Consider the following 24,946-nt stretch of genomic DNA (forward strand, 5'->3'; position numbering starts at 1 on the left):
TTCAGGTCTCAAGGTTCTGGAGACTGGAACTGGGGCAGATTTTCTTCCTGGCTCACAGAGTCCTGGTCTTTCCTCCTCTTCTTATTAGGATGCTAATCCCATCATGGGGGTTCTGCCCTCTTGACCTCACCTAAACCTGATTATGTCCCAAAGTCCCCACTAAACACCATCACATTTGAGGTTAGGAGTCCAACGCAGGAATGGGGGTGGGGTGGGATGGGTTAGGGCTTGAACATTCAGTCCATAACAGAATCCAGGGAGCCTGGCCCTAGAACTCACGCCCTCATCATTGCTAGACTACACTAGAAAGTGGAGAGAAACCCAGGGAAGCAAAGACACTGAGAAGAAATAATATGCTTAGACAGTGAGTCTGAATGAAAGCAGGCACCCCCAAGGACCACAATAGGGGGATATCTTGTATTTCCCTACATACTCTCTGAGCAACTGGTACCTAAAAGAGAGGCACAGAAAGTTCCACCTCTATGTACCACCAAACTTACAATAATCACAGTATGCTTCAGTTATTTGATAACCTTAGCCCAGATTACTTTTTCTATAAAAATTTTGTTTGGTTCAATCAAGAACAAACAACTCCACTAATTTATAATTTTCTTTAAAATATTTTTACTCACTTAATTCACAGATATGAAAAACAGTCCACAACTTCATTTCTCTAAGGAACAGAGTCAATAATCAAACAAGGGAATTTGTATAAAATGACACAAAGCAAGAAACCAAATTTGCTAAATTTATCTTGTGCAAAGTTTTAAAACTCCATATTGGTAGGAAGAAGTGTTATGTACTCCTGCCAGTTCTATTTTTGCATATTATTAGATAACACAGGTCCTCACTCTGAAACAAGCTAACATGAACTCGGAGTCGGGGGACAGATGCCCTTATTAAGGGGAAGTCACGGACACAATGATCTATAAGCCTCAATTCCCTTAACTGCAAAATGGAAATTAACCCCCTTCCTCTGGACCATTTTACACAACTGTCAGTAATAATCGGGGGAGGGGGTGGGGGTAAAATTCAAACCAATACTGAGTGCCGTCTCTTTGGATCCTGATAGAAAAGTTTCAGAATGTGTATCCTGCTTGTCAACAGCAATTATCTTTCTAAGCACCTGCTGCCTTACGTAATTCCTTCCTATACAGTTATCAGGACGAGGCTTCTCAGCTCTGGGCCCCTTTGAGCCAGTGACCGAAGAGCAAAAGATGAGCAACACGATGCGGTTCCAATGAAGGGTGAGAGACAGACAGACGTCACTGGAATTTCTGATTTAAATATAAAACATGTTATTGTCCTTGTAAAGTATCCTTAACTATATATATTTTTTTTAATAATAAAAAAAAGTGCTTGAAAAGCAATCTTAGGCTTAGAGACCAAAAATAAAAACAACCATGGTTTCATTTACCTTATCAACTATATTTCTAACAGAATACTAGTTAGTTTTACATAATTATCACCTTTAATTTCAAGTCACATAATTTTGATAAATCGCGTTTGAACGGGATAGAAATTTCAACAAGGACACAATTTAGTATTCACTGCCCTCGGCTCACAATACCAGCCGGCTTTAAACAGGACAGACATTCAAAGGAGGGAAGGAACCTGGGCCTTATCAGCCTGGGGCGGCTACTCCTGGGTGGACAGTGACACTTGTTTCCATGGGCGGGGCCATCAAACTCTTTCTTAGGTGTCCCTTGCTACTGTACCTGTAATCGATGTTGACATACGTGTACCAAGGGAATGTAACAGGGTACGTGAGCCAGTTAAGGGTTCAGTACTTGGGGCACCTGCACCTCAGGGTGGCTGGCGGCGCCCCTGTGGCCTGTAAGAAGGCCACACTCCAGAGGCAGCTCCTGCAAGGTCCTCAGCCCTCCGATAGCTGAGGCTTGCTCATTTGTAAACGAATACGTGAAACTAAGGGTATACAAGGTCTGTGGATTAGCTGAAATCTCTTAGACATGCCCCAGCCACCTCTGTCCACAGGCTGAGCACAAGAACCCCCCCGTGGAGTGAGTCTACAGCTGGGGTCCTTAAGGAGGCCACCCAAGGCTTTGTCCCGAACAGCCCTGGTTACGGCCCTGGCTGCGCTGGATTTCCAGCATCTCTGGCATACTGAGGGCAAAAGATCGCTCCCTCTGTGATGGGTCGGTGCAGAGCAAACCTTTCAGGCAAGATATTGGTGAGAGGACCTCCAAACACCGAAAGCTAGACAACCTCAGGGTTACAGTAACCCTGCTGGCCAGGGTTTAATAAATATCTAAACAAGAGAGAATTAGATCAGAAACTGCTTCGTTTGATCTGGTGGCAGGGTCACCTTACTACCTTTGTGCCTGCAAAATGTCCACTTAGCACTTGTTGTCCAGGCAGTATTATTAATGGCACCCTTTCCACTCTCAAAAGTATCCCAGTCTGGATGATGAACCACGTGGATCTTCCACCCAGTAGTGAGACTGGGGATGGGGGTGGGGGTGGGGGAAAGCTGAGCCTTATGAAATTCAGAATTCCTTTAGAGCTACTATGATCTACCAAAATGGACCTAAGAGTTGCGATGACCACACTGACTCCTTATGGGCCAAAAGTTATACAGAAAATTCAATTTATTTTCACTAAACTACAAATCTGTAGATACTCTCATAATACCAATTTCTGGGAATAATACTAGATTATTTAAAGAAATCCTCCCACTGAGAACAATTAAAAATGCTGGATAAAATATATTTGTAAAATATTTTAAAGTCTTCAAAGAGCTGATGAGATAGGAATTAGGATTCTAATCAAAAGGCAAGAGAGAGCCCTGAGACAGGAGCCCGCTCAGAGCCTGCCTTTGCCCTGCCTGACCCAACAAATCTGAACTTTGTGCTGACAGTTTCTGTGGCCTGGGGCTAAATACGAAAGCTCAGGGCCCACCCAAAGTACAGATTCTAGACCCTCTTGACAATAAACTGGGACTCGAATGGCTACACACAGGGAAATCGACTCCTGCAGTGATGGACAGTTAGCCCTGCCTGACGGGGCCTCTGGAGCCTGATTTAAGGAGATCCTAAACCCAGAGTTGCTCGGACCCCCAGCACAGACTAGGGCAAATCTCTGAAAAATACCTTCATCCTAGAGTTTAAATTATTCTAAACCCTTGGAGTGGGAGTTTTCAGAGGTGCACACCATTTTCACTCTTCCCATCTAAAAATTGTTACAATATGCAGGATAATTTAGAGTTTACCAGGCATGTTCACAACTGCATCACAGCAGCTCAGGCCTCCATCATAAGCGCCACACACACACACACACACACACACACACACGGAGATATGGTGACAAGAGGAGGATCAGACCTTTGGCACCTATGACCCAAACCTCCCATCCTAATTACTCCAATGCCGCACTTTACAATAAAAACATTACAAAGGAAACTCAGCTCTAGGCTTTGCTAGAGTTCTCTGACAGGGAAGAAGACAGAGAAGAAAATTCCTGCAGTTTTTTACCATCTGACACACGCTTTGTTTTTGAGATACCAATGCTGGTTGTAGGAAAAGCACAATCTTCGAGGAGCAGCATGTGCGGATGGGAGAAGAGGAGGAGTTAGTGAGGAGGGCTGAGGGCAGGTCAGTCTGTCCTATTAACAAGCTGCACTATATACACTACCAAACGCAAAATAGATGGCTAGTGAGAAGCAGCCGCATAGCACAGGGAGATCAGCTCGGTGCTTTGTGACCACCTAGAGGGGTGGGATAGGGAGGGTGGGAGGGAGACGCAAGAGGGAGGAGATATGGGGATATATGTATATGTATAACTGATTCACTTTGTTATAAAGCAGAAACTAACACACCATTGTAAAGCAATTATACCCCAATAAAGATGTTAAAAAAACAAAAACAAAAACAAATTCTCAGGAAGATGGCGGAAGAGTAAGACGCGGAGATCACCTTCCTCCCCACAGATACACCAGAAATACAGCTACACGTGGAACAACTCCTACAGAACACCTACTGAACGCTGGCAGAAGACCCCAGACCTCCCAAAAGGCAAGAAACTCCCCACATACCTGGGTAGGGCAAAGCAGAGAGATTCCCGCACAGAGGAGCGGTGCCGAGCGGCACTCACCAGCCCGAGAGACTTGTCTGCTCCCCCGCCGGGGCGGGCGGCGCTGGAGCTGAGGCTCGGGCTTCGGTCAGAGCGCAGGGAGAGGACTGGGGCTGGCGGCGAGAACTCAGCCTGAAGGGGGCTAATGTGCCACAGCTAGCCGGGAGGGAGTCCGGGAAAACTCTGGAGCTGCCGAAGAGGCAGGAGCCTTTTTCTTCCCTCTTGGTTTCCTGGTGCGCGAGGAGAGGGGATTAAGAGCGCCGCGTAAAGGAGCTCCAGAGACGGGCGCTAGTCGCGGCTGAAAGCGCGGAGCCCAGAGACGGGCGTGGGACGCTGGGGCTGCTGCTGCCGCCGCCAAGAAGCCTGTGTGCGAGTGCAGGTCACTGTCCACACCGCCCTTCCGGGAGCCTGTGCAGCCTGCCACTGCTGGGGTCCCGGGATCCAGGGGCGGCTTCCCTGGGAGAACGCACGGCGCGCCTCGGGCTGGTGCAACGTCACGCCGACCTCTGCCGCTGCAGGCTCGCCCCGCACTCCGTGCCCCTCCCTCCCGCGCCCCTCCCTCCCGCCCGGCCTGAGTGAGCCGGAGTCCCCGAAGAGGCTGCTCCTTTAACCCTGTCGTGTCTGAGCGAAGAACAGACGCCCTCCGGCGACCTACACGCAGTGGCGGGGCCAAATCCAAAGCTGAGACCCAGGAGCTGTGAGAACAAAGAAGAGAAAGGGAAACCTCTCCCAGCAGCCTCAGAAGCAGCGGATTAAAGCTCCACAATCAACTTCATGTACCCTGCATCTGTGGAATACATGAATAGACAACAAATCATCCCAAATTGAGGAGCCAGGAGTCAGTGCTGTGCCTCTGAGGTGGGAGAGCGAACTTCAGGACACTGGTCCACAAGAGACCTCCCAGCTCCACATAATATCAAACGGCGAAAATCTTCCAGAGATCTCCATCTCAACACCAGCACCCAGCTTCACTCAACGACCAGCAAGCTACAGTGCTGGACACCCTATGCCAAACAACTAGCAAGACAGGAACACAACACCACCCATTAGCAGAGAGGCTGCCTCAAATCATAAAAAGTCCGCAAACACCCCAAAACACACCACCAGACGTGGACCTGCCCACCAGAAAGACAAGATCCAGCCTCATCCACCAGAACACAGGCAGTAGTCCCCTCCACCAAGAAGCCTACACAACCCACTAAACCAACCTTAGCCACTGGGGACAGACACCAAAAACAACGGGAACTACGAACCTGCAGCCTGCAAAAAGGAGACCCCAAACACAGTAACATAAGCAAAATGAGAAGACAGAAAAACACACAGCAGGAGAAGGAGCAAGATAAAAACCCACCAGACCTAACAAATGAAGAGGTAATAGGCAGTCTATCTGAAAAAGAATTCAGAATAATGATGGTAAAGATGATCCAAAATCTTGGAAATAGAATAGACAAAATGCAAGAAACAGTTAACAAGGACCTAGAAGAACTAAAGACGAATCAAGCATCGATTAAAAACACAATAAATGAAATAAAAAATACTCTAGATGGGATCAATAGCAGAATAACAGAGGCAGAAGAACGGATAAGTGAGGTGGAAGATAAAATAGTGGAAATAACTGCTGCACAGCAAAATAAAGAAAAAAGAATGAAAAGAACAGAGGACAGTCTCAGAGACCTCTGGGACAACATTAAACGCACCAACATTCGAATTATAGGGGTTCCAGAAGAAGAAGAGAAAAAGAAAGGGACTGAGAAAATATTTGAAGAGATTATAGTTGAAAACTTCCCTAATATGGGAAAGGAAATAGTTAATCAAGTCCAGGAGGCACAGAGAGTCCCATACAGAATAAATCCAAGGAGAAATACACCAAGACACATATTAATCAAACTGTCAAAAATTAAACACAAAGAAATCATATTAAAAGCAGCAAGGCAAAAACAACAAATAACACACAAGGGAATCCCCATCAGGATAACAGCTGATCTCTCAGCAGAAACTCTACAAGCCAGAAGGGAGTGGCAGGACATACTTAAAGTGATGAAGGAGAAAAACCTGCAACCAAGATTACTCTACCCAGCAAGGATCTCATTCAGATTTGATGGAGAAATTAAAACCTTTACAGACAAGCAAAAGCTGAGAGAGTTCAGCACCACCAAACCAGCTTTACAACAAATGCTAAAGGAACTTCTCTAGGCAAGAAACACAACAGAAGGAAAAGAACTACAATAACGAACCCAAAACAATTAAGAAAATGGGAATAGGAACATACATATCAATAATTACCTTAAATGTAAATGGACTAAATGCTCCCACCAAAAGACACAGACTGGCTGAATGGATACAAAAACAAGACCCATATATATGCTGTCTACAAGAGACCCACTTCAGACCTAGAGACACATACAGACTGAAAGTAAGGGGATGGAAAAAGATATTCCATGCAAATGGAAACCAAAAGAAAGCTGGAGTAGCAATTCTCATATCAGACAAAATAGACTTTAAAATAAAGACTACTAGAAGAGACAAAGAAGGACACTACATAATGATCAAGGGATCGATCCAAGAAGAAGATATAACAATTGTAAATATTTATGCACCAAACATAGGAGCACCTCAATACATAAGGGAAATATTAACAGCCATAAAAGGAGAAATCGACAGTAACACAATCATAGTAGGGGACTTTAACACCCCACTTTCACCAATGGACAGGTCATCCAAAATGAAAATAAATAAGGAAACACAAGCTTTAAATGATACATTAAACAAGATGGACTTAGTTGATATTTATAGGACATTCCATCCCAAAACAACAGAATACACATTTTTCTCAAGTGCTCATGGAACATTCTCCAGGATAGATCATATCTTGGGTCACAAATCAAGCCTTAATAAATTTAAGAAAATTGAAATTGTATCAAGTATCTTTTCCGACCACAATGCTATGAGACTAGATATCAATTACAGGAAAAGAGCTGTAAAACATACAAACACATGGAGGCTAAACAATACACTACTTAATAACGAAGTGATCACTGAAGAAATCAAAGAGGAAATTAAAAAATACCTAGAAACAAATGACAATGGAGACACGACGACCCAAAACCTATGGGATGCAGCAAAAGCAGTTCTAAGAGGGAAGTTTATGGCAATACAATCCCACCTTAAGAAACAGGAAATATCTCGAATAAACAACCTAACCTTGCACCTAAAGCAATTAGAGAAAGAAGAACAAAAACATCCCAAAGTTAGCAGAAGGAAAGAAATCATAAAAATCAGATCAGAAATAAATGAAAAAGAAATGAAGGAAACGATAGCAAAGATCAATAAAACTAAAAGCTGGTTCTTTGAGAAGATAAACAAAATTGATAAACCATTAGCCAGACTCATCAAGAAAAAAAGGGAGAAGACTCAAATCAATAGAATTAGAAATGAAAAAGGAGAAGTAACAACTGACACTGCAGAAATACAAAAGGTCATGAGAGATTACTATAAGCAACTCTATGCCAATAAAATGGACAACCTGGAAGAAATGGACAAATTCTTAGAAATGCACAACCTGCCAAGACTGAATCAGGAAGAAATAGAAAATATGAACAGACCAATCACAAGCACTGAATTTGAAACTGTGATTAAAAATCTTCCAACAAACAAAAGCCCAGGACCAGATGGCTTCACAGGCGAATTCTATCAAGCATTTAGAGAAGAGCTAACACCTATCCTTCTCAAACTCTTCCAAAATATAGCAGAGGGAGGAACACTCCCAAACTCATTCTACGAGGCCACCATCACCTTGATACCAAAACCAGACAAGGATGTCACAAAGAAAGAAAACTACAGGCCAATATCACTGATGAACATAGATGCAAAAATCCTCAACAAAATACTAGCAAACAGAATCCAACAGCACATTAAAAGGATCATACACCATGATCAAGTGGGGTTTATTCCAGGAATGCAAGGATTCTTCAATATACTCAACTCAATCAATGTGATACACCATATTAACAAACTGAAGGAGAAAAACCATATGATCATCTCAATAGATGCAGAGAAAGCTTTTGACAAAATTCAACACCCATTTATGATAAAAACCCTGCAGAAAGTAGGCATAGAGGGAACTTTCCTCAACATAATAAAGGCCATATATGACAAACCCACAGCCAGCATCGTCCTCAATGGTGAAAAACTGAAACCATTTCCACTAAGATCAGGAACAAGACAAGGTTGCCCACTCTCACCACTCTATTCAACATAGTTTTGGAAGTTTTAGCCACAGCAATCAGAGAAGAAAAGGAAATAAAAGGAATCCAAATGGGAAAAGAAGAAGTAAAGCTGTCACTGTTTGCAGATGACATGATACTATACATAGAGAATCCTAAAGGTGCTACCAGAAAACTGCTAGAGCTAATCAATGAATTTGGTAAAGTTGCAGGATACAAAATTAATGCACAGAAATCTCTGGCATTCCTATATACTAATGATGAAAAATCTGAAAGTGAAATCAAGGAAACACTCCCATTTACCATTGCAACAAAAAGAATAAAATATCTAGGAATAAACCTACCTAAGGAGACAAAAGACCTGTATGCAGAAAATTATAAGACAATGCTGAAAGAAATTAAAGATGATACAAATAGATGGAGAGATGTACCATGTTCTTGGATTGGAAGAATCAACATTGTGAAAATGACTCTACTACCCAAAGCAATCTACAGATTCAATGCAATACCTATCAAACTACCAATGGCATTTTTCACAGAACTAGAACAAAAAATTTCACAATTTGTATGGAAACACAAAAGACCCCGAATAGCCAAAGCAATCTTGAGAACGAAAAACGGAGCTGGAGGAATCAGGCTCCCTGACTTCAGACTGTACTACAAAGCTACAGTAATCAAGACAGTATGGTACTGGCACAAAAACAGAAAGATAGATCAATGGAACAGGATAGAAAGCCCAGAGATACACCCACGGACATATGGTCACCTTATCTTTGATAAAGGAGGCAGGAATGTACAGTGGAGAAAGGACAGTCTCTTCAATAAGTGGTGCTGGGAAAACTGGACAGGGACATGTAAAAGTATGAGATTAGATCACTCCCTAACACCATACACAAAAATTAGCTCAAAATGGATTAAAGACCTAAATGTAAGGCCAGACACTATCAAACTCCTAGAGGAAAACATAGGCAGAACACTCTATGACATAAATCACAGCAAGATCTTTTTTGACCCACCTCCTAGAGAAATGGAAATAAAGACAAAAATAAACACATGGGACCTAATGAAACTTCAAAGCTTTTGCACAGCAAAGGAAACCATAAACAAGACGAAAAGACAACCCTCAGAATGGGAGAAAATATTTGCAAATGAAGCAACTGACAAAGGATTAATCTCCAAAATTTATAAGCAGCTCATCCAGCTCAATAGCAAAAAAACAAACAACCCAATCCAAAAATGGGCAGAAGACCTAAATAGACATTTCTCCACAGAAGATATACAGACAGCCAACGGGCACATGAAAGGATGCTCAACATCTTTACTCATTAGAGAAATGCAAATCAAAACTACAATGAGATATCATCTCACACCAGTCAGAATGGCCATCATCAAAAAATCTAGAAACAATAAATGCTGGAGAGGGTGTGGAAAAAAGGGAACACTCTTGCACTGCTGGTGGGAATGTGAATTGGTACATCCACTATGGAGAACGGTATGGAGGTTCCTTAAAAAACTACAAATAGAACTACCATATGACCCAGCAATCCCACTACTGGGCATATACCCTGAGAAAACCATAATTCAAAAAGAGACATGTACCAAAATGTTCATAGCAGCCCTATTTACAATAGCCCGGAGATGGAAACAACCTAAGTGTCCATCATCGGATGAATGGATAAAGATGATGTGGCACATATATACAATGGAATATTACTCAGCCATAAAAAGAAATGAAATTGAGCTATTTGTAATGAGGTGGATGGACCTAGAGTCTGTCATACAGAGTGAAGTAAGTCAGAAAGAGAAAGACAAATACTGTATGCTGACACATATATATGGAATTTAAGAAAAAAATGTCATCAAGAACATAGGGGTAAGACAGGAATAAAGACACAGACCTACTAGAGCATGGACTTGAGGATATGGGGAGGGGGAAGGGTAAGCTGTGACAAAGTGAAAGAGCGGCATGGACATATATACACTACCAAACGTAAGGTAGATAGCTAGTGGGAAGCAGCCGCATAGCACAGGGAGATCAGCTCGGTTCTTTGTGACCGCCTGGAGGGGTGGGATAGGGAGGGTGGGAGGGAGATACAAAAGGGAGGGGATATGGGAACATATGTATATGTATAACTGATTAAATTTGTAAAATAAAAAAAAATAATAAAAAATAAATAAAAAATAAATAAAATTAAAAAAAAAAGAAAAATAAAAAGTGGTTGGCATCTCACATACTAAAAAAAAAAAAAAATTCTCAGTAAACTAGGTATTCAAAGAAACCTTAGTTTAATAAAGACTTGGAAGACCACAATGAAAAAAATAAAATAAAATAAAACAAGCTGTGTGACATTGAGCAAGAGACACAACCACTGAAAGAGCTTAGTTTACTCTTGTATAAGGTGACCCCAGAGGTCTGGTTACATCCTGTGGCCACTTCCACATCCAAACCAATTGGTGTTTACACTTCCGTGGACTTCTCAGTGGAGGCACATCCTGACAGAAGTCAGTTTTACTATGGAGGCCGCACATGATCACAGACACCGCGATCCCGACAACACACAGCAGACCTGGGCTTCTGGCACCGAAAAGCGCGCGTGCGCGCGTGCACACACACACACATTAGTCAACTCCTTTGCTCAGAAGGTTCTCATTACTAACTCAACCCAGGCAATATCCGATTGAAGGAAAGGACCATAGCATTCATTTCAGATTTCATTCCATGGCTTGACTGGGCGATATCTGCCAGCTTTAGAAAAGCAAATGCTTCTTGTTGCCGGCCTTGGTGTCCTGTTCTATGACAACGACCCCCAATGCTTCCACTTGAGAAAGCCTCCTCACCACCAAAGCAGCTTAATAAAAATTTAAATTGTGATTGTGCTACTCACGGATTGACAGGGCAGGACAAGATTGTGCTATTTATGAATTATTCCACACATTTTTTTTTTTTTTTTTTTTTTTTTTGCGGTATGTGGGCCTCTCACTGTTGTGGCCTCTCCCGTTGCGGAGCACGGGCTCCGGATGCGCAGGCTCAGCGGCCATGGCTCACGGGCCCAGCCACTCCGCGGCATGTGGGATCCTCCCAGACCGGGGCACGAACCCGTGTCCCCTGCATCGGCAGGCGGACTCTCAACCACTGCGCCACCAGGGAAGCCCCCACACATTATTTTAAGCCGACCAAATAGAATCTACATTCATACAGGGGTAAGCTGGAAAGCCAGGTAAATGTTTTCATGATTTTTAAACCATATTTTGTTAACAGGTAAACTGGCATTCCGTTGGATAATTTAATCTGCTTTAAATCTATTCTAAGGCTCTGAACAGCTTAAGGGACATTTTGAATATAAATTTAATTCCTCTATTCACCTTCGGGCAATATCCTTCAGCACAAATGTGATAGGACTATATAGCATAGGGATGCCTGTCAATAGTAAAGTATTAAAATACTGACATGAAAGCCATTTTAAAAATGGTAAAAATCACCCTATATCCAAATACAGAAAATATTTTAAAAGCCTGGTTAAAGATATAAATTAAAACAACACCATAAAAAAAACCAAAATATCATGCTATTACTGCTTCCATGTGTCTGGATCACCAACAATAACATAAACAGGTAAGAATAATTTGAAACTATCTTTGATGCTTATTAGAAAAATAATTTGGTCCCCGTATGTGGAGAGAAGTCTGGCGGTTACAAGCTAGTCATCCCAAGGAACTGAAAAAAGAGGGACCAGTTGTCCAGCCTAAAAAGTTACACATAATAAAGCTGCTTGAGTGATTCTTTCAGCATCTCACAGCCTCTCAGAACAGGAGGACGAAGAGAATACGTCCCATCACTTACTCAATGCTTTAAAGGCATCTGAGACAAGTGGTCATGCAGCCTCTTCAATAGTTTTGAGTTTTCATTTAATCACTATACACGGCAATCCAATCTACTCTTCCACGTCTCTAATCATAAGGACATTTTAAAAACAACAATAATCAAAACAAGCTTTCATGTAACTCATACACTGGTTTTAGCTGATCTATTAGAAAATCTTAGGTTTACTTCCTCTTCTTTATGTTAGCTCAGCAAACATCTGAGATTCACTCTCAGCATATTTTCCTCTCCTGTGGACCATCCTCCCCAGGTATCATCAGGGGCTGAGGCACGGCCCACATCTGGATCTCACCAGTGTTCACCAGTCCCTCTTTGGACATGGCACAGAGAAGTCAAATCAGGTACAGAGCACAGTGGGACTAGTATTTCTCATGAGTTAAAAATTAAATATTTGCTAATGTACACTAAACATGTCACATGAGAATCATGCTCTTAGCAAGATACAGAAATAACACAAAAGCCAAATTACTCGTAACCTTTCCAGAAACAATCACGGTAGAAAGTCTGGTAGCAGTTACAGGAAACATACTCATCTCAATCTACACAGAGAGTCTAAGTATGAAATAATTTTACCACTAAGCAGCACATCCTTTGGCCCAAATTTGAGTATTCAAAAGCTGAATGTTTATTTTTCACTTACCATGTTGTATATCTTTCATATCTAAGTGAAGGCTAGACATCAATATTCCAACTGCTTGTGACCTTTTGTTGCTTAGTAACTTGACAACCTGTTCAAGAAAGGAAAAGGGAGAAATGTTATTTGAACTCAGTGATAGGCTTAATAGCATGTTATTTTTTATCCTAAATGAAGAACAAATAACTTAGAACAGTTAAAGTACCAGAACTGATGTGAACAAGCTTTTGGGTTTTGTATCTCCCGTCTTCAAAAGCCCCGCCTTTGCCCTGTTGTTCACCAGCAGCCTCAGCATCAGGCTCTTTACCTGCCTTGTAAAAGCCTGATCTGCCATCACTGAAATTTCTAACCATCTAGGAAGTTAGTTTGGTCTCTGTAAAATAACAATTACACACCTGATCATTTGCAGCCTGAGATTTAAAAAGTGTTCTTTGTTTTTAAATGCAGAACCTTGAAACACTGGCCAATAAGTAAAGGGAAAAAAAAAAGTACACAGAGAATCTGTTAGATCAGATTAGTTTGACCACAAAATAGAAAATGTGCTTTTATGAAGGATTTTTAGAAAGCTCACTATTTTACTGGCATTTGCTCTCGTTTTGCATTTGGCCCACATTTTGGGAGGAACTTTCCAACTAATTAATAGTGATATAATCATCAGATCCAACGGGCTGTGTTAGCTCAATCTCAAATCCTTCCAGAGAGTCCGGAAGAGTCAATCCACAAAACCCATGAGAAGTTTCCTAACACAGATGTAGGCATGTTTAAATTATGTTTTCTAGACAATAACACATCACTGATAAATCCTGCTTATGACACTATATTATCTCAGATACTGATCTTACATAGAGCAGCAATTTCTACTTACTCTCAGCATTTTGTTATAAATTTGCTTAGGAAAACACTGGAGGAAAAGAAAAAAGTTAAGGTCAAACTCCAGAAGTGACAGCTGCCCTAAGTTGATCAATTAGGAAACTAATAAAATAATCATGCCCAGCTCTCAAACAAATCACAATGTAAGATATTCTCAACAGGAATAATAGCATTCTTGGTTCCCTATCAGGGAAACGGGTGGAGAAAAAGACAAATCCCTTCCAGGAGAACCAACTGCAAAAACCCCACAGTCATTTCTGAAAGCTTCCTGAGGAAAGGACATTAACACCCCCACAAGAAGCAGTGCCTCCTAATAGGAAAGACATAGAAACTGATTCTCAGTTTGCTCTTTAAACATTTTATTTAATTCAGTTTAGAACTTGAATTTGAATCCATTCACACCTAAACTATTTTTATCAATAACAATTTCCTCTTCCGAGGTGAAAAAACAGAAACTTAATTTCAGAAAAGCAGAAGGCATGTACTCTGTTCTAAAAATGTTTCTAACTTCAAATAAATAGAATCTGGGTCTCATCTGTGCTACGCTGAAAAAACTGCTTTTCCTAAGGTTTCCTATCTCCCCCCAGATCCCACCCCCCCGCGGGTTCCTAATTACAATGGGCACGTCTGCATCCGTGTGTCATCTGACCTTCCTGCTGTGCTGACATGTTTATTACACCCTTATAAAAATTCTGGTGAAAATTAATTTCTAATCCTCAATTTAAAGTGGCGTCTGGAAGGCCTGCACAGGCAGCTCTCACGCCTACCACTGGGGGTCAGTCACCCAAACGGTAAGAGAGGGTCCTTGCACCTCCAACGGGAAGGGGTCTCTACTTCCCCGGCAGGAGGAAGGGAGATGTTCTTCCCGCCCAGCAACAAGCTCGGCCAATGGAAAATATCGCAGTTCAGCCAATGAGAAACCTGAACTCCCACTTTCCTCCAATGAACTCTTATAGAGGACAGCCCCGCCCACTGCCCCTTTTCTCTATAAAAGCTCCTGCCCTTTGTTCTCCTCATTTCCCTGTGGTCAAAAGCTTGAATTTATTTCCCCAATTACGATTCCCCTGCTTATTACCAAATAAACTCATGCTGCTGAGATAACTGGCTGTTTTATTTTTAAAGTTGACACTCTCTACTCCAGGATTCCTGCCAGTCTGGCTCAGGCTTTTTTTAAGGTGAACTATTCTGATTTCACATTAAATATTGGCATATCCCAGAGTTCTGCTCTCAGCTCCATATTCTCTTCAATGTATGACCTATATTTTCTCCTCCATCAACATGTATGCCTGCACTTATATAACTGTGTTCTTTTAACAGCATCTTAACCGCAGCAGTATCCTATTTTCCTAACAAATATCTCCACTTCAATTACCCACATAAACCTCCATCTGACATGTCTAATACCAAACTTGTCATCAAGCCCACCCCAAAAACCTACTCAGCTTCTCCTCTTTTATTCCATATGTTGAGATCATGCACCACCATTTTCAGTCCACCATCAAAGTTAGAAATCCAGAAATCATTCTAGACCCACCCCCCGCCCCCTCACCTGCATGTTCTGGTCTGACAAGTCCTGTCAGTTGTAAGTCTGCTATATCCTTGAAATCTACTCCTTCCTCCCTAACTCTACTGTCAGCATTTACTTCTGTATTATAACTTGCAGAGATCAATGCAAAGGATCCTAACCAGACTTCCCAGTTCTAGTCCAGTGGTTCCCAAGGTGTATTTCCTGCAACAGGGGGCACCATAATCACCTGGGAACTTATTAAAGATGCAAAATCTCTGTCAGAAAGCTGTTAGAAGATCTAGGCAAAGAAAGACTAAATCAGCATTTTAAAAAGCCTTCCAGGTGATTATAGAATAAACAACGATTCTCATGTCTTCCTATCCATTCTCCAGTATTATCTCTAAAAGTGTCGCTATTTGCATGTCACTCCCTTGCCTTTTAAACCTGAGAGGCTCATAAATAAGGGTAGGTCACATAGCCTCTTCACAGACTGTTTCACAGTTCATACCTGAAACTTGCTTTTCCTCTTATAATTGAAATGAATTTGACTATAAACTGTATGTTACATTTAAATGTCAAAGATTATAGATATGAATAATAATTATTGATCACCTTCCAAAAAGCATACATACAGGAGAGAACACATGTCTAAAAGGATCAATTCCTCCACAGTTCCCCGGAGTTATTCAACCTAATATAACGAAACCACCATCATCACTTCTCTCTCTCTCTCTTTCTCTCTCTCTCTCTCTCTCTCTCTCTCTCTCTCTCTCTCTCCCTCTCTCTTTAATACACTGAATAAAAAGAACTTGAAGCTATCAAACTATAACATTTTAAGAATCCAGTGACTATATATATAATGGAGATGAAGGAGTTGACTCTTACAAAATGATCTTAAAACGCTTAGATGAAAAGCAGAAAATACAGATATAGCAAATTTGAATATTCCAGAAGGCAATCTACAGATTCAGTGCAATCCGTGTCAAAATGCTACAGGCATTTTTCACAGAAATAGAATAAATAAGCCTAAATCTGCATGGAAACACAAAAGATTCCAAATAGCCAAAACCATTTTTAGAAAGAACGAAGCTGGAGGTATCACACTCCTTGATTTCAAGCTACACAACAAAGCTACCATAATCAAAACAGTATTGTACTGGAATAAAAAAACAGACACATAGATCCATGGAACAGAATAGAGAGTCCAAAAATAAACCCGAGCTTATATGGTCAAATTCATTTACAACAAAGGAGGCAAAAATATACAGTGGAGGTTGGGAAAACTGAACAGCTACATGTAAAAGAATCAAAGTGGACTACTTTCTCACACCATATTCAAAAATAAACACAAATGGATAAAGACATAAATATAAGACTGGAAACCATAAAACTATAAGAAAACACAAGCAATATGCTCTTTGACATCAGTCTTAGCAATATTTTTTTGAATATGTCACCTCAGGTAAGAAAAGCAAAAGTAAAACTAAACAAATGGGACTACATCAAACTAAAAACCTTTTTCACAGTGAAGGAAACTAAGAACAACAACAGCAACAAAAGCCTGCCTAATTGAATGGATTAAGATATATCCAAACAATGTATCTGATAAGGAGTTAATATCCAAAATATACAAAGAACTCATACAACTCAACAATAAAAACAAAAAACAAGGGACTTCCCTGGTGGCGCAGTGGTTAAGAATCCGCCTGCCAATGCAGGGGACATAGATTCAAGCCCTGGTCTCGGAAGAGCCCACATGCCGTGGAGCACTAAGCCCAAGCACCACAACAACTGAGCCTGAGCTTTAGAGCCCACAAGCCAAAACTACTGAGCCCGTGAGCCACAACTACTGAAGCTTGCACGCCTACAGCTCATGCTCCGCAACGAGAAGCCATGGCAATGAGAAGCCTGCACACCACAATGAAGAGTATGCCTCAACTAGAGAAAGCCCGTGCGCAGCAACAAAACCCCAACACAGCCAAAAATACATAAATAAATAAATTTATTTTAAAACAAAACAAACAAAAAAACACCAACCAAACAACCTGATTAAAACATGGGCAAAGGACCAGAATAGACATTTTTCCAAAGAAGACATACAGATGGCCCCCATACACATGAAAAATGCTCAACATCACTAATCATTAGGGAAATGCAAATCAAAACCACAATAAGATAACATCTCACACCTGTCAGAATGGCTATAAAGCCTGCTACTGTTATTTACTGTCAATTTCTCCCTTTTTGTCTGTTAATATTTTCTTCATGTATTTACATGGACGTACATTGGGTGCATATGCACTTACAATTGTTGTATATTCTTGGATTGATCCCTTGATCACTATTTAATGTCATTCTTTATCTATTGTTACAGTCTTCATTTTAGTCTATTTTGTCTGATATAAGTATTAGTACCCCAGCTTTCTTTTCATTTCCATTTGTACAGAATACCTGTTACTCCCCTCACTTTCAGTCTGTGTGTGTCTTTAGATCTGAAGTGAGTCTCTTGTAGGTAACATATATATGGGTCCAGTTTGTGTATCCACTCAGCCAATCTATGTCTTTTGATTGGAGCACTTAGTCCATGTACATTTAAAGTAATTATTGACAGATATGTACTTATTGCCATTTTGTTAATTGTTTTTCTAATTAATTTTCATTGGACTATAGTTGCTTTACAATGTTGTATTAGTTTCTGCTATACAGCAAAGTGAATCAGCTATACATATACATATACCCCCTTTTTTGGATTTCCTTCCCATTTACATCACCACAGAATACTGAGTAGAGTTCCCTGTGCTATACAGTAGGTTCTCATTACTTATCTATTTCATACATAGTAGTGTATATGTCAATCCCAATCTCCCTTATTAATTGTTTTTATAATTCTTTTTTGTTCCTTTCTTTTTTTGTTCACCTCCCTTGTGATGTGATGACTATCTTATGTTTGGATACCTTTCTCATTTTTTGTGTGTTATCTATTATAGATTTTTGGGTTGTGGTAACCATGAGGTTAATATACAACAATAACAATTTCTCTCTCTCTCTCTGTATATATTATATATATAAAATATATACACATATATGTGTATATATGTGTGTGTTTATTTTATTTTAAATTTTATTTTTATTGAAGTATAGTTGCTATTCAATATTATATAAGTTACAGGTGTACAATACAGTGATTCCCAATTTTTAAAGGTTATGCTCCATTTGTAGTCACTATAAAATATTGGCCATATTCCCCATGTTGTATAATATATCCTTGTAGCTTATTTTATACCTATAGTTTGTACCTCTTACTCCCCTACCCCTTCATTGACCCTCTCCCCTTCCCTCTGCCCACTGGTAATCATTAGTATGTTCTCTATATCTGTGAGTCTGCTTCTTTTTTTATTATATTCACTAGTATCTTGTGTTTCTTAGATTCCACATATAAGTGATATCATACAATATTTGTATTTCTCTGCCTGATTTATTTCACCTAGCATAATGCCCTCCAAGTCCATTCATGTTGCTGCAAATGGCATTATTTCATTCCTTTTTATGGCTGAGTAGTATTCCATTATATATATATATAGATATAGATACATATATATATATATATAGAGAGAGAGAGAGAGAGAGAGAGATACATCTAGAAATGTGACATATATATATATATCACATCTTCTTTATCCATTCTTCTGTTGATGGGCACTTAGGTTGCTTCCATATCCTAGCTATTGTAAACAATGCTGCTATGAACGCTGCAGAGCATCTATCTTTTCAAATTAGCATATTTGAGTTTCTTTGGACATATACCCAGGAGTGAAACTGCTCGGTCATATGGTAGTTCTATTTTTAGTTTTTTTGAGAAGCTTCCATATTGTTTTCCACAGTGGCTGCACCAATTTACATTCCCACCAACAGTGTACAAGGGTTCTCTTTTCTCCACATCCTCGCCAACATTTGTTATTTGTGTTCCTTTTGATGATAACCATTCTGACAGGTGTGAGGTGATATCTCACTGTGGATTTGATTTGCATTTCTCTGATAATTAACCATGTTGAGCATTTTTAATCTGCCTGTTGGCCTTATTTGGAAAAATATCTTTTCAGGTTTTCTGCCCATTCTTTAATCAGGTTTTTTTTTTTTAATGTTGAGCTATATGAGCTATTTATATACATTGGATATTAATCCCTTATGGGTCATATCATTTGCAAATATTTTCTCCCATTCAGTAAGTTCTCTTTTCGTTTGGTTGATGGTTTCTTTTGCTGTGCAAAAGGTTTTAAGTTTAATTAGGTCCCACCTGTTTATGTTTGCTTATATTTCCTTTGCTTTGGGAGACAGATCCAAAAACAATATTGCTAAGGCCAATGTGAAAGAGTGTTCTGCCTATGTTTTCCTCTAGTTTTAGAATATCCAATCTTACATTTAGGTCTTTATCCATTTGGAGCTTATTTTTGTCTATGGTGTTAGAGGATGTTCTAATTTCATTCTTTTCCATGTAGTTGTCCAGTTTTCCAGCACCACTTATTGAAGAGACTGTCTTATCGCCATTGGGTATTCTTAACTCCTTTGTGGTAGATTAATTGACCGTAAGTGCGTGGGTTTCTTACTGGGCTTTCTATCCTGTTCAATTTATCCAAGTGTCTGTATCTGTGCCAATACCATACTGTTTTGATTACTGTAGCTTTTTAGTTATAAGTGATTATTTTAAATTTCTGATGTCTTAATTCAAATATCTTTTAGCAATCCTGCATTTTTACTTCCCCCACCAAGTTTGCTTATTTTGACATCATATTTTACATTTCTGTAACTACTTATTGTGGATGCAGATGATTTTACTATTTCTGTCTTTTAACCTCTCTACTAGTTTTGATCTATTACCTTTAATGTATATTTGCCTCTATCAATGAGATTTTTCCTTTTGCAATTTTCGTATTTCTAGTTGTGGCCTTTCTAGAAAAGCCCCTTTAGCATTTCTTGTAAAGCTGGTTTGGTGGTGCTGAACTATTTTAGCTTTCGTTTGTCTGCAAAACTCTTTACATCTCCTTTGAATCTGAATGATAGCCTTCCCTGGTACAGTATTCTTGGTTGTAGGTTTTTCCCTCACACTGCTTTAAATATATCATGCCACTTCCTCTGGCCTGCCGTTTTGGCTAAAAAGTCAGGTGATAGCCTCATGGGAGTCCCCTTGTATGAATTAGTTGCTTTTCCCTGCTGCTTTTAATATTTTCTCTTTATTTTAACTTTTGCCATTTTAATTACAATGTGTGGACATCTTTGGGTTATTTATTTGGGACTTATTTGGGACTCTCTGTGTTTCCTGGACCTGGATGTCACCTTTCTTTCCCAGGTTAGGGAACTTTTCAGCCAATAGGTTTTCAAATAACTTCTCTGTCCCTTTATCCTCTCTACTCCTCCTGGGGCCCCTATAATGTGAGAATCAGGATGCTTGAGGTTGTTCCAGAAGTCTCTTAAACTCTCATTTTAAAAGATTTTTTTTCTTTTTTCTATTCTGTTTGAGCAATTTTCACTATTTGGTATCCCAGTTCGCTGATTCATTCCTCTGTATCATCTAAGTTACTAACAATTCCTTCCAGTGTATTTTTTTTTTTTCCTTGCGGTACATGGGCCTCTCACTGCTGTGGCCTCTCCCGTTGCGGAGCACAGGCTCCGGATACGCAGGCTCAGTGGCCATGGCTCACGGGCCTAGCCGCTCCGCGGCATGTGGGATCTTCCCAGACCGGGGCACGAACCCGTGTCCCCTGCATCGGCAGGCGGACTCTCAACCACTGCGCCACCAGGGAAGCTCTCCAGTGTATTTTTAATTGCAGTTATTTTATTCTTCAGCTCTTTGGTTACTTATACTTTCTCTTTCTTAGAAACTTCTAACTTCTTACAGGGTTCATCCACTCTTCTCCCGAGTTCTTTGATCATCTTTACCTTCATTATCTTGAAGGGAGGTTGCTTATCTCTACCCGACTTAGTCCTTCTTCTGGGGTTACATCTTGTTCCTTCATTTGAAACATGTTCCTCTGTCACCTCATTTTTCCTAATTCTCTTTTCATTTCTATATATTTGGTGGTTGGTTACATTTCCTGATGTTGGAAAAGTGGCCTTAAGCAGGAAACATATTCCCCTAAATGCTACAGGGGTGCCCCCTCTGTGGGTCATGTGGGTGCTTTTGTTGTGGGGGACTGACTGCTGTGGGGGCACTGGTAGGTGAAGTTGCACCCTGGCCCATTTGGTTGCCAGGCCCTGCCTAGTGTGGGGGCTGCACCTGCTGTTGAGCAGGGCTGGGCCCAGGCACGGCTTGCTGCAGGGTCCAGGGAGTCCTGGTCCTGGTGCTGGCCCAGTGGTGGGCAGGGGAGGTACTGGGGTGGATGGTTGTGGGCTAGAGGTTTCCTGGAGCTAGTGTTAGCCTGCTTGTGAGTGAGTTTGGGGCCTGGTGTGGAGGGTGGGGTGGAGGGAGCTTCCAAGGCCTGGTTCTGGCCCGCTGACGTGCGGGGGCAGTTCCTGATGCGGTTGGCTGCAGTGTCCAGGGTTTCTTGGAGCTGGTGTCAGCCCACTGATGGGTGGGACCAAGGCCCACGGCATCTTGGGGCTGGTGCAGACCCTCTAGTGGGCAGAGCCAAGAACCAGGCTCTCTGGCTGTGGGGCCCAGTGATTCTGGAACTGGTGTCAGCCATCTGCTGTGAAGGACCAGGGCCCAGGGGATCCCAGGGCTAGTGCTGGCCCACTGGTGGGTAGATTTGTGTCCCAGGGTCTCTCTCTGCAGGATTCTGGGGGTTCCATAGCTGTTGTCAGCCAGCTGGTGGGTGGAGCTGGGTCTTGGGGTCTTGAATTCCAGACTCAGGGATCTGGTGTTGGCCCACTGATGGGCATGTCTGGGTCCTGACAGCTAGCTGGAGGGCCCTGGGTGTCCCAGTGCTAATGCTGGCCCACTGGTGGGTGGGGCTCATTCACGCCCCCTCTGTTGGTCAAGGCCAGGTCCTGGGCACCAAGGGTATGAGGGAGCTGAGGGCAGGCTGCCTGCTGTTGGATGGGTCTGTGTCTCTGCCCAGTTGGCTGCTTAGCCGGGGCATGCCAGGACTGGTGCTGACCATTGGTTGGGGGGGGCCAGGTCCCGGCACTAATAGGCTAGAGGGAGGACTCCAAAATGGTGCCTACATGCTCCAGTGCCCACGCAGAGAAAGAGCTCCCAAAAGGCCTGTACTTGTCCCCAGGGTGAGCCCCAGCTCCCTCAGCCTGTCTGGAGACTCTCCACCATCAGCAAGAGGGTCTGTCCCAGGCTCCTTTCAACCTCCTGACTCTGCCCTTTAAGGACAAAGTGTCTTTTCCCACAGCCCTCTGGGACTCCCTAAAGCAAGGCTTGTTGGCCTTCAAAGCCAGACATTCTCGGGGCTCATCTTCCCAGTGCAGGACCCCCGGGCTGGGAGCCTGAAGTGGGGCTGAGAGCCCTCGCTCCTTGGGGAGAACCTCCGCAACTGTGATTATACTCCTGTTTGTGGTTCACCTGCCCATGGGCATGGGTCTTGACTAAACCTTGTATCCGCCCCTCCTACCCCTCTTGTTGTGGCTCCTTCTTTATGCCTTTAGTTGTAGACGATTTCTTCTGCTGGTCCTCAGGTTGTTCTCATAGACAGTTGATCTGTAAATAGTTGTAATTTTGAGGGCCTCATGGAAGGAGGTGAGGTCAAGTCTTCTTACTGCATCATCTCAGCCATTCCAAGTCGATTTTAATTTTTTTCTTTTCTTTTAATGTTTTCTCTAAGAGATGATGGATGTTTGCTAAACTTATTGTGGTAATCATTTCTTGATGTATATGAGTCAAATTATTATGTTGTGCACTTTAAACTTATGAAGTACTGTATGTCAATTACAGCTCAATAAAACTGGAAGAAAAAATTTATTTGAAATCCACAAAATTAGGACATATAACCAGAAAAAAGGGATTACTTTAAATCTCTCCAAATTCATATCAGATTCAGTTAATATTCTTAATGAAGTTTTTATCTTAGACACCCCTTTGATGAAGGACTCTGTAGGAATTATGAACATGGAATCTGTAAAATAAAGCGTTATTTCTCAAGCTTCAACATGCACATAAATTACGTGGGATATTTTAAAAATGTAGACTCTGCTCTTCAGCAAGTGGAGTTGGGAAAGCTGGACAGCTGCATGTAAATCAATGAAGTTAGAACACTCCCTCACATCATACACAAAAATAAATTCAAAATGGCTTAAAGACTTAAATATAAGTCATGATACCTTAAAACTCCTAGAAGAGAGCATAGGCAAAACATTCTCTGACATAAATCAACAATTGTTTTCTAAGGTCTGTCTTCCAAGGCAATAGAAATGAAAGTAAAAATAAATAAATGGGAACTAATCAAACTTACAAGCTTTTGCAAAGAAAAGGAAACCATAAACAAAATGAAAAAACAACCTACACACTAAGAGAAAATATTTGCAAGTGATGTGACCGACAAGGGTTTAATTTCCAAAATATACAAACAGCTCATACAACTCAATAACATAAATAAATAAATAAATAACCCCGCCCCTGCTTAGGCTCGCCCTCCACAGCCAAGGCCTTTTCCACCACTTTTTTCTTTCTTTCTTTCTTCTCCTCTTCTTTTTTTTTTTTTTTTTTTTACTATTTTGGTTCGGTTTTACCTTCCAGTTGTTGTTTCATCTATATTTTTATTTTTATATTCTTTCTAACATACCTGTTAGTTTCCTAGTCTAATTTTATTTTTAACTCTTCATTACTGTTCTCTTTATTTCTGGTTACCCTGCACGGCTTGTGGGGTCTTGGTTCACGAGCAGGGGGTTGAGCTAAAGCTCCTGCAGTGGGAGCTCCAAGTCCGAACCACTGGACTAACAGAGAACCTCAGATCCCAGGGAATATTCATTGGAGTGAGGTGTCACAGAGGTCCTCCTCTTGGCACCAAGACTCAGCTCTACCCAACAGCCTACAAACTCCAGTATTGGAAGCCTCAGGCCAAACAACCAGTAAAACTGAAACATAACCCGACTCATTAAAAAAAAAAAATGAGATGGCAAAAAAATATGTCACAGATGAAGGAGTAAGGTAAAAACCTACAAGACTAAACAAATGAAGAGGAAATAGGCAATTTACCTGAAAAAGAATTCATAGTAATGATAGTAAAGATGATCCAGAATCTCAGAAATAGAATGGAGGCACGGATTGAGAAAATACAAGAAGTATTTAACAGAGATCTAGAAGAACTAAAGAACAAACAGAGATGAACAAAACAATAACTGAAATGAAAAATACACTAGAAGGGGGCCTCCCTGGTGGCGCAAGTGGTTGAGAGTCCGCCTGCCGATGCAGGGGATACGGGTTCGTGCCCCGGTCTGGGAGGATCCCATATGCCGCGGAGCGGCTGGGCCCGTGAGCCATGGCCGCTGAGCCTGCGCGTCCGGAGCCTGCGCGTCCGGAGCCTGTGCTCCGCAACGGGGGAGGCCACAACAGTGAGAGGCCCACATACCACAAAAAAAAAAAAAAAAAAATACACTAGAAGGAATCAAAAACAGAATAACTGAGGTAGAAGAATGAATAAGTGAGCTGGAAGACAAAATGGTGGAAATAACTGCTGAGGAGCAGAACAAAGAGAAAAGAATAAAAAGAATTGAAGACAGTCTCAGAGACCTCTGGGACAACACTAAAGGCAACAACGTTCAAAAAATAGGGGTCCCAGAAGAAGAAGAGAAAAAGAAAGGGT

The 24,946-nt window shown here is 41.4% G+C and overlaps 1 protein-coding gene across 1 annotated transcript in view; it reads right to left on the reverse strand.

Annotated features, from left to right (window-relative positions):
• Positions 1-24,946, reverse strand: part of LOC132488463 (formin-2-like) — a 328,380-nt gene that overhangs the window by 126,050 nt on the left and 177,384 nt on the right. The window contains exon 10 of the mRNA XM_060096653.1: positions 12,833-12,920. Within this exon, the coding sequence (XP_059952636.1) occupies positions 12,833-12,920 (88 nt within the window). The remainder of the gene's footprint in view (positions 1-12,832; positions 12,921-24,946) is intronic.

Source organism: Mesoplodon densirostris, chromosome 1 (genome assembly GCF_025265405.1).
Source record: "Mesoplodon densirostris isolate mMesDen1 chromosome 1, mMesDen1 primary haplotype, whole genome shotgun sequence".
In the NCBI taxonomy this organism is placed as follows: Eukaryota; Metazoa; Chordata; class Mammalia; order Artiodactyla; family Ziphiidae; genus Mesoplodon; species Mesoplodon densirostris.